The following is a 10,804-nucleotide window of genomic DNA, read 5'->3' as shown; positions in this document are numbered from 1 at the left end:
ACCAATAATACCAAAAGCGGCCCTTCCAAGAAATTCCTGACATGCGTGGGTGATAACTTTCTCCTACAGAAACTGGAGGAAGGAACTAGAGGATCGGCAATCCTTGACTTGATATTGACCAATAGGGATGACTTAGTGGATAAAGTGGCAGTTACGGGAACTCTGAGGGAAAGTGACCATGTCATACTTAAATTCTTGATTATAAAGGAGAAAAAAGCTGAGTGTAGCCATACACGTACTCTGGATTTTAGGAAAGCTGATTTTAATAAACTCAGAACTATGATAAGTAAGGTCCCATGGCAAGTGAGCCTAATGAGAAAAGGAGTGCAGGATGGGTGGAAGTATTTAAAAAAGGAAATTTTAAAGGCACAATTTCAAACAATTCCAACAAGGAGAAAAGATAGAAGACAACAGAGGAGACCAATGTGGCTCCACAAAAAACTTAGAGATGATCTGAAAACAAAAAGGGATACATATAGGAAGTGGAAGGAAGGCCAGGCTACAAAAGAAGAGTACAGACAGGTGGCGCAGAAGTGCCGAAATAGCGTCAGGAAGGCTAAAGCTGAGAATGAGCTGAGATTAGCGAGGGATGCTAAAAGCAATAAAAAGGCTTTCTTCAGATACGTGAGTAGTAAAAGACAGAGGAAAGAAATGGTGGTTCAACTGCTTAATGAGGATGGCAATTGATAACAGATGACAAAGAAAAGGCTGAAGTGCTCAATTCCTACTCCCAAAAGCGGGTCTATGACCCCCCCCCCTGGAAAAAGTGAAGCAGAAGTTGAGGGGGCAGGATTGCAGTTTGAGATTGATAAACAAATGGTCAAAGAACACTTAATTTCCTTGAATGAGTTCAAATCTCCAGGGACCGATGAACTGCATCCTAGAGTAACGAAGGAGCTAGCAGAAGAACTCTCAGAACCTTTGTCTATTATCTTTGCGAAATCATGGAAGACGGGTGAGGTGCCGGACGACTGGAGGAGGGCTAACGTTGTCCCTATCTTCAAAAAGGGCAAAAAGGAGGAACCTGGGAACTACAGGCCAGTCAGTCTGACATCCATCCCTGGGAAAATTCTGGAGCAGATTATAAAGAAGTCAATCTGTAAACACCTTGAAATCAATGCAGTGATTACTAGAAGCCAACATGGATTTGTCAGGAACAAATCCTGTCAGACTAATTTGATCTCATTTTTTGATCGGGTAACCTCCCTTGTGGACTGTGGGAATGCTGTGGACGTCATATATCTTGACTTCAGCAAAGCTTTCGACAAAGTACCACATGACATTCTGATTAAACTAGCTAAAAGTGGGCTAGATGGAGCAACTATTAGGTGGAGTCACAGTTGGCTAAAACATCAGACTCAAAGAGTACTTATCAATGGAACCTTCTCAAACTGGGGAGAGGCAACGAGCGGGGTACCGCAGGGATCAGTCCTCGGCCCAGTGCTTTTCAACGTTTTTATTAATGATTTGGATGAGGAGGTACAGGGAACGCTGATCAAATTTGCAGATGACACAAAATTGGGTGGGATAGCTAATACCCTGAAAGACAGAAACAAACTTCAAAGTGATCTTGATAGGCTGGAGTGCTGGGCTGAAAACAACAGAATGAAATTTAATAGGGATAAATGCCAAGTTCTACATTTAGGGAATAGAAACCAAATGCACAGTTACAAGATGGGGGTACTTGGCTCAGCAATACTACAAACGAGAATGATCTTGGAATTGTTGTAGATCGCAAGCTGAATATGAACCAACAGTGCGATACAGCTGCAAGAAAGGCAAATGCTATTTTGGGCTGCATTAATAGAAGTATAGTTTCCAAATCACGTGAGGTACTGGTTCCTCTCTATTCGGCCCGGGTTAGGCCTCATCTAGAGTATTGCGTCCAGTTCTGGGCTCCACAGTTCAAGAAGGACGCAGACAAGCTGGAGCGTGTTCAGAGGAGGGCAACCAGGATGATCAGGGGTTTGGAAACAAAGCCCTGTGAAGAGAGACTGAAAGAACTGGGCATGTTTAGCCTGGAGAAGAGAAGATGAAGGGGAGACCTGAGAGCACTCTTCAAATACTCAATTACAACTGAATACTCATATTCAGTTGTAAACCGCCCAGAGAGCTTCGGCTGGGGGCGGTATATAAATGTAATAAAATAAATAAATAATAAATAAATAAATAATACTTGAACAGTTGTCACACAGAGGAGGGCCAGGATCTCTTCTCGATCCTCCCAGAGTGCAGGACACGGGCTCAAGTTATAGGAAGTCAGATTCTGGCTGGACATCAGGAAAAACTTCCCGACTATTAGAGCAGTATGACAATGGAACCAGTTACCTAGGGAGGTTGTGGGCTCTCCCACACTAGAGGCATTCAAGAGGCAGCTGGGCAACCATCTGTCAGGGATGCTGTAGGGTGGATTCCTGCATTGAGCAGGGGGTTGGACTGATGACCTTGTAGGCCCCTTCCACCTCTACTATTCTATGATTCTATAAGGCCAAACAAAACCAGCAGTAGAATAAGCCCTGAAAGCCCCCCCGCGCCCCCCCCCCCACACCTCTATGTGCCGCTCCCCCCCCCCACACCTTTTTGCAAAAGGAGAAAAGTAAGCTCTCCGCCGGCGCCGACCCCACCGCACGTCACCCAAGCCCCTTTCCGGTTCTCAGGGTGCCGCGAGGGGGCGGCACTGCAGGGGGCTGCTCGGGCTCCGCCCCTGGCCGTCAGCTGTTGCTAAGTGGGCTGGAGCGCCGGACGCGGATTGGCCGCCGCGGCCCTACAGGAGGCGGCGCCGGCGCGGCGCGCGGCAGTGCGGGGCGCAGCGCGGATGCGAGATGGTGGCGGAGGGCGCTCCTGTTGCGGCGCACGCAGGCCCGGCTGGCGGCGGCAGGTGGGCGGCGAAGACGGCGACACCGCGGCCGCACGAGAGGCAGCGCCAGCCCGACGTGGCCGGGCGCCTTCCCCGCGGGAGCGCAACCCAGGCCGGACGCGGCTGCGGATCCCGGGTGAGCTCCGCGGGGCGAGGCGCGCGCTTCATGCCTGCCTGGGTGCGCGCGGCGGCGGCGGCGGCTGCTGCTGCCTTCGGTCGGAGGCGCCGCTGCGCCCTTCACAGGGGAGGGCAGGAGGCTGCAGCGGGTCCCCGCCCCAGGCTCGGCAGTCGGGTGCCTTTCTCGTCGCCCCCTGCCTGCCTGCCTCCCTCCCTTCCTCCGCCGCGAACAAAGGAAGAGGCCGCCGCGCCGAGCGCCTCCTGAAGCGGGAGGGGGCGGGGCGGGGCGGGGCCCCGTCGGCACCTCCTCCCCCTTGCAGCCCCCCGCCCGACCTCCGGAGGGTGGGGCGGGAGCGCACGGGACTCCCCCCTCTCCCTGCCCTGCCCTGCCCTGCCCTGCCCCTCTTTCCGTTCTTCGTTCGGAGGTAACTGGGACGGCCGGGGAAGAGGGGCGATCCTGGGGCGGCTCCTGCCCCCGCAGCCCTCGCTCCGCCATGCCCGCGCCCACGTGCCTCACGGCCGGAGGCCGCCCCTCGCTCACGTACTCGGCGGAGCGCGTGCAGCTGCAGGCGGCGGCCCTCCGCGCCTGTCCCCCCTCCCCCACCCGGCTTGTGCCTGGTAGGTCTCGGTTCCACCCACCCCCGAAAGCCAATGTGGGCGCCCAGCGGTGGCGAGCCGGACGGCGGCCTTTGTTCTGCGCGTTGCTGGCGGCCGGCGCGCCTTGCTGCCCAGATGTGGCGTGACGCACTCGGCTTGCCTCGTCCCCCCCCCCCAGCTCGGGTTGCAGTGGTGCAGCTCTGCGGGGAGGGGGCTTCAGCAGCAGACAACGGCGGCGGCTCAGACAGCCGCGGGGAAGGGACGCGGCCCCGTTCTCCAGAGGGTTGCTCTCAAATGCCTTAGGACCGAAGGAATGTGGTGAGTCTCGGGGGCGCCTGAATTTATAAAGCGTTTCAGCGCAAGGGCTTGGTGGAGGGAACCGATGTCCCAAGTGGTGGGGAGGCTTGTACGCTGTGATCCAGTTCACGCTCTTCGTAGGGGATGCGGGTCTGCGTTCCCATCTGGGCTGGTGTGGCGCACAAGCCAAGCTGTCCATTGCTGACCCCCACTGGCCCATTGACTGCCCGTCCCAGTGGCGGGGCTGGTATGAGTATCTGGTGCCCCTCTGCATCGCTGCCTGTGTGGCCAGGCGAAGGGTTTGCTCTCCGCTTTTGCCTTTGGCAGATGGGATTTGTGCAGAATGGTTAGCGCACGCTCCTGCTCTCTGTGTGCTGGGACCGCTGTGCAGTGGAGCTGCTGAGCGGCACAAAATGCCCAGAAGCTCCGGAACCAGCTCTTCTCCAATTGGGGGCCTCCTGGTGCAAATGGGATGGCGGCAGTGCATTTGCCGGAGGCCAAATGTTGACTGGCGCGTGAAACGTTTGCCATGGGGAGGGGCAGTAGGGGCCTTCTGGATGTGGCGGTGATAGAGGGCACCTGGAGGCTTCCAGAATGGCCCCTGCAGCCCTCCTGCGTGCTGTGCTGTGCCTGAGTGTGGTGTGGGTCAAACTGTCTCCATGGAGCATGGGGGGTGGCATGCGTGTCACATTGGCCCAGGGCTGTCGATGGAGCAGAAGTGAATGCCAAGCGCTGACCATCAAGAGGAAGCTGTAAATTTGTGTGTTTAAGGGTTAGGGTGATTGCATCATGACAGCCTTGTCTGGAATCCCCTGTGCCATCTCCTGGCAGTAGACGGACTCAGAACGGGGGGTCGAGGTGGTCCTCAACTAATCCAGTCACAAACCTCCCAACAGAACATGAAGAAGTGCTTGTTTGGCCAACCTGGGATGCTGCGTAGGCCCATTCACCTGGTTCCAGCATCTCAGCCTAATACGAGGGATTTATTCCCACCGCTATTGAGGCATGGGAGGACCCCCCCCCCAACTCTGCAATGTAAGGATGCCTTTACAATCAAACTGAGGCACTGAAGCAGGTAAGATGGGGGAAAGCTGTAGGTCAGGTGCACTGCCTCCCGCCCCACCTGAGGCAATCCACAGTGTGCACCTTTTCAATCTGTGGGTCTGATCTGTGGCCCACTTAGGCTGCAGCAGCAGGACTTGAGCAGGCACTGCTGAGATTAGCTAAAGCAATGGCAGGCTTCCACAGGATCCACGTGCCACAAGAGCCTCTGTGGTGCATATGCAGCCCCAAAGTGTCTGTGGCACCTTAAGGACGAGCAAATGTATTACGGCATGAGCTTAAAGTTTCCATCCTCGGTAGCATTTTTTTAAGGAGGACAGCACTGCAAAATCTACTGCAATTTCAGAAAGGGGACACTGTGATCTACTTTTCCTCAAATGTAACAAAAATGAAATAAAATTCCAGTGTAACGCCTTTACCCAACTAGGGATGTTCGGCAGACATAAGTACTGCCATTGATTTGCTCTGTGTCGGAAATGGTTTTTTGAGCTCCTGAATGTCCTGGCGACATCTGTCCCAGGTGACTTGCAAAGAGGGAGCGGCCAGTGGGCGTAGCAGCAGCCGTGTTCTGGAACGTGGGATGGGATGGGGAGAGCTGCTTCTTGAAGCCTCTGGGGCATCGAGGCATTGCTGGGAGCTGAAGGGGCTGGGAGCCAAGGTGAGGACCCCTCTGCTTGGCTGCACTTCGGGCGCCCTTGCCTGGCTGCACACTTGTGTTGCAGCGACTCCCTCGTCTGTGGGGGGAGGGGGTTGGAGTGGAGGGGCTTGGCAGGAGAACTTTCCCTGCCACAAAGTCATGGTTCCCCAACCCCACCATGCCATGCAAGGCGGCGGCACTCTGAAGCGCACTCAAGGGCTGCCTCGTCTTACAGCCGGAGGTTGCAAAGACCCATCGGCTGACCGCTCTGCCCTTGTGGAGATGTGGGAGCTGTTGTGCCTCTTTGCAGTTCTCTGAAGCAGAGCTCTCTCGCTGGGGTGCAAGGAGGACGTTGACTCTCTGGGTGGTTACAGCTCTGAGGTTTTGCTGCACTGAGATGGCGCGACCACACTCAGAATGCTGTGCACAGTTCTGTTCCCCACACCTAAAAAAGGATATTATAGAGCTGGGAAAAGTGCAGGAAAGGGCAAGTGAAATGACGAAGGGGCTGGAGCAATGGAGCATCTGCCCTAGGAGGAAAGGCTGCATCAACTGGGATTGTTTAGCTTGGAGAAAAGGAGGCTGAGGGGAGACAGGATAGAGGTGTACAAAATGATGCCTTGCGTGGAGAATGTGGAGAGGGAGACATTTTTTGCCCTGTCTCATAATACTAGAACCCAATGGGGTCATTATCCCATTGAAGCTGATTGGTGGGAGATCCAGGACAGAGAAAAGGAAGTACCATATTTCTTTGATTCTAAGACACACTTTTTCCCCCATATAAACATCTCTAAAAATGGGGTGCGTCTTAGAATCGTGAGTGCATTTATTATTTCTTAGAATCAAAGCTTTTTTTCTGTTGGTGGTACTGAAATTAGTGGGCGTCTTACAATCGAAGAAATATGGTACTTCTTCACACAGCGCATAGTTAAATTTTTCATGGTTTTAATTTTAGCGAACCGCCCAGAGAGCTTCAGCTATTGGGCAGTATAAAAATGTAATAAATAAATAAATAATGGAACTTACTACCATAAGATGTGATGGCCACCCATTTAGATGGCTTTAAAAGCGGGTTGGATAAATTCCTGGAAGCAAAGGCTATCCATGGCTACTAGCCCTGATGGTTGTGTGCTATCTCCAGTATCTGAGGCAGTAACCCTATGTGCACCAGTTGCTGGAGAACATGGGTGGGAGGGTGCTGTTGCACCATGTCCTGCTTTGTCGGTCCCTGGCTGATGGCTGTTTGGCCAATGTGTGAACAGAGATGGACCCTTGGTCTGATCCAGCATGGCTCTTCTTAAGTTCTTATGAGATGCTTTGCTCAGCCCTCCCTCGTGGAAGAGGAGGGTGCATCTTTAATCTCCCCCTCCCTTTTGCCTGGCTTTCGCCACTGCACGCAGGAGCCCCTTCTGTCTTGTACCTGCCTTTTGGACACCCTAACGGGGATTTGTAGTTAGAAAGCTATGCGCTGATTGACATCGCTGGGTCAGGGCGAGTGACTCTCGGAGGAAAGAGCCAGAGGTTGAGAATGCTACAGAGGCTGAGAGTGCCACTTGGCTGACAGATGTAGAACTGGCAAAAAGCTAGTTTTGGAAAGAGGAAGCCTCCTTTCCTACACACACTCTACTCACCTTAGTTTCACAGCAGGAATACATGGGAAACTGTCTTATGCCAGGGCAGAAACAACAGAAGCCACGTGATGTGGACTCAGACCATCTGTCTGTCCATCTCAGTATTGCTGGTGCTGATGGACAGCTGTAGCTCTCCAGGATGCCGGGCAGGAGCATGGCCAGTTCTGCCTTTGAACCTGGGGCCTTCTGCCTGCGAAGCAGGGGCTCTTCAGGAGCCTACAGCCCTCAAGCAAGTGCTGCACCTCAGTGGAGTGGCCCACAGAGGTGCAGGCTGCCATGCTGAGCTCAATGGACCAAGGGTCTGCTTGGCCTAAGGCTGCTTTCTCTTCCTAGCTGATGCCCTGTCTGCTGTACATTTGTGTTCCTGGTCACAAAGCTTTTAAGCACTGTGTCTTCTTTGTCATTCCAGGAATGAAGGTGCAGCTGGAGACTTTCTCTTCCCACTGATTGGCTGCCAGCCGCCCGGCAGCCCCTCCTTGGCCCCCTCCTCTAAAAGCTTCTTTGGGCATCAGCCATGTCCATCATGGACCACAGCCCCACCACGGGAGTGGTGACAGTCATTGTCATTCTCATTGCCATCGCGGCTCTTGGCGCTCTGATCCTGGGCTGCTGGTGTTACTTGCGCCTTCAGCGGATCAGTCAGTCTGAGGACGAAGAGAGCATCGTGGGTGAGGGAGAAACCAAGGAGCCCTTCCTCCTGGTCCAGTACTCCGCCCGAGGGCCTTGCATGGAGAGGAAAGCAAAGCTGACTTCAAACGGCACCGAGGCTCACAGCTGACTGGTAGCTTTGGCATAGAGGGCCAGGTGGCTGGAGCCAGAATGGATACTGTGAAGGAACTAGGCAGGGCTGTACCACTCCCTCCGTCACACAAACCTTGCCTGAAGACTGGGCCGTCTGTGGCTGTCCACGCACTGGGCATGACCTCCTTTGTCGCTCCAGTGCTTGCATCTCTTTTTCTGGCACACGGTCCATTGCCGGCAATGGACAAACAAGAACACGGTGGTGTGAAGAGAGACCGGTTTGGTCTGTTACTTGAATATTCCACTGAGCTGCATTGGAATGGAGCTACTGGCGTAATGTGAACTTGCACAACTGTGAATTGTGTGTACATAGGTTGTGGTGTGTGCGTGCATGTGCGTGTGTTTCTGTTCTGCGGCATATGGGAATGGAATGAATGAGCTTTTGCGTAAGCAGCACTCGGATTTAGGAGATGCATGACCGCAAATGGGATTTCTCCAAAGCCGAGCTGGGAGGGGCTAATCTTAGGCTTGCTTCTTTGGGGTGCTGGGGTGGAATTTTTGCAGCAGCCAGCAGCTTTGAGAAACGGAGCCCGGTGCTGCTTAAAAGCTCCATATTCCAGAGTTATAGTTTAATTTTGTTAATGTGTTTAAGCAGAGGGCAAAAAGGCACAGGGAGAGAAATACACGTCTGGGTGAAACTGCATCAGATAATGGCGGTGACAAGTGGGCTAGCTGCTATTTCAAGCCAAGTCAAAAGCAGCAGCCGATGATGGCTGTGCTTCAGGTTGCTGGGAGACGTGGCCATTGGTGGCAGAGCGGCTATCGTGGGCAGGAAGCAGAAACGCTTCTTCCGCTGAGCCTTCTCCTTTAAAACTGGCATTCACGTAACTAGTCCCTAACTTATCTATCAGTGCACTGGTGATAGTCCTGGGTGTCAGGACACTTGTAAGCAAGCCCTTATTCTTCAGAATCAGCTGTATAGATGTCAGTCAGTGTATTTTGTAGATAAATGCACTTGTTTTCTTAAATGACAGGGCTTCTGTAAATAACGAAACATATGGGAGGGAGTGGGAATAGAAAGTGAAGTTAGCAATGTGCTTCCTTACATCTGTCACTTTCCAGTTTTTTTGATCCTCGCCAGTTGTATTTTTGGCAAGGTTTTGTGGTGGTCTTGTATTGTTTACCCTTATTTTTCAAACAAGATATTCAGCTCCTCTTAAAATAGATTACCTGTCATTTCTCAAACTTTTTGTAAACAGTTCACTGTAAGTAGAACAAAAACTGACCTTGCCCAGTGAGCGGCAGCACAAGAACACTTCATGTTCACCTTTCTTGTCATGGTGCTGCAGCCAAGTGATGCGTGAGCAGTCTGCAAAATGGAGGGCCGCTGCTTAATGCATACAGGAGTGTCCAGCGCCAGAGGGCCCGGCGTCAGAGCCACCCCCTCCTGGAGCCCTACCCTTCCCAATGCAAGGTGCGCACCCCACCCCCCAACAGCTGCTACCTCTGTTCCTGCCTTTGGTCCAGCGGATTCCTTGCCTGCTATAGTTTTGTTGCTGCTGTTATTTTGATGTGCCCAGGCAACTTAGCACCAGAACACAGGTGTAACAAGGAGGGCAGGAAGAAGGGAAAGGGCCATAAAAGGAGCCCGTCTTGTCTAGCCATCGGCTGCTGGGGCAGCCAGGGATGGATGCAAGATTGGCTCGAGGGGAGGCCAGCGAGCCAGGACTGTCGTTATTCCCTTAGACTGGCCTCACAAGCATTTAGAATTTGTCCCTTGCTTTTGAACATCCTCTACCCTGGCCACATACTAATTTCTGGCTCTGCCGAGATTCTCACATACCTTAGGATTGGGACACGACTCCACTGCTGGCATTGGAAGAGCAAGAGGCAGGGCACGTAGTTCCGCGTCAGGATTTTACGATCACTAGGAGGAAGTGGGGTGAGGGCTGGGTGGGGAGCAGCTCAGCCATACATTCGGTTCCACTTCTTGGGGAGCAGCTGGGCTGGAAGAGCCGCCATCCGAGGCCTGAGCGAGCTGGGGCTGGTCCGAGGAGGGCAGGCTGCGCTAGGAAGACGGATGGAGTGACAACGCCACGGAAGGCAGCCAAGCTACAGCACTGTGAGCGGTCCGTTTCCCCAGCGGTGCGTTGGTGTAGAACATCCTCAGCACAGGCCCTGCACCGAGCAGCACCCAGCACTGCCCTGATCCCGCTTTTTAAGGGAGGTTTGCCTCGGCCAATCCCGTTTCCATGTCAGTCTCAGCAGACCCTCTTCTGTGGCCACGCTGTCCAGATGTCCTTGGGCTGCAAAGTTTTAGCTGGCTTTTTAAAAGTTGTCACTAGCCTCTCTGACTTCATTGTGTTACGTTATAAAGTGGTGGTTGTTTGTTTGTTTTTACCATTGTTTTTCTAAACAATGGTAAATCCCAGTATAGGCAAATGCTTAAAACAAAGAATGGAAGAGGAATCTTGCAGCATCCAAAGGTCTATCAAGCCTAGGCTTCCTGAAGCGATGGTTCTCCAGCTGTGTGGAGACAACAACTCCCTTTACCACCAGCAATTGCTATCCATGGGCATGTTTGCTGGGGATGGTGGGAGTTGTAGTCATAGAATCATAGAATAGCAGAGTTGGAAGGGGCCCACAAGGCCATGGAGTCCAACCCCCTGCTCAATGCAGGAATCCACCCTAAAGCATCCCTGACAGATGGTTGTCCAGCTGCCTCTTGAAGGCCTCTAGTGTGGGAGAGCCCACAACCTCCCTAGGTAACTGGTTCCACTGTCGTACTGCTCTAACAGTCAGGAAGTTTTTCCTGATGTCCAGCCGGAATCTGGCTTCCTTTAACTTGAGCTCGTTATTCCGTGT

At 53.1% G+C, this 10,804-nt stretch overlaps 1 protein-coding gene across 1 annotated transcript; it reads left to right on the top strand.

Moving 5' to 3' along the window:
- Positions 1-2,887: 2,887 nt before the first annotated feature.
- Positions 2,888-9,163, top strand: SNN (stannin). The gene is made up of 2 exons (XM_063143565.1): positions 2,888-2,993; positions 7,608-9,163. Exon 2 carries the CDS (start codon positions 7,713-7,715, stop codon positions 7,974-7,976), a length of 264 nt encoding a protein of 87 aa, XP_062999635.1. The 5' UTR covers positions 2,888-2,993; positions 7,608-7,712; the 3' UTR covers positions 7,977-9,163.
- The last annotated feature ends 1,641 nt before the right edge of the window (positions 9,164-10,804 follow it).

This window comes from Elgaria multicarinata, chromosome 17, assembly GCF_023053635.1.
Source record: "Elgaria multicarinata webbii isolate HBS135686 ecotype San Diego chromosome 17, rElgMul1.1.pri, whole genome shotgun sequence".
NCBI classification, from domain to species: domain Eukaryota; kingdom Metazoa; phylum Chordata; class Lepidosauria; order Squamata; family Anguidae; genus Elgaria; species Elgaria multicarinata.
This window is presented reverse-complemented; position numbering and strand designations above follow the sequence as displayed.

Bases quoted from the DNA above. Each gene is read 5' to 3' on its own strand.
- SNN (XM_063143565.1), top strand. From the start codon at position 7,713: ATGTCCATCATGGACCACAGCCCCACCACGGGAGTGGTGACAGTCATT.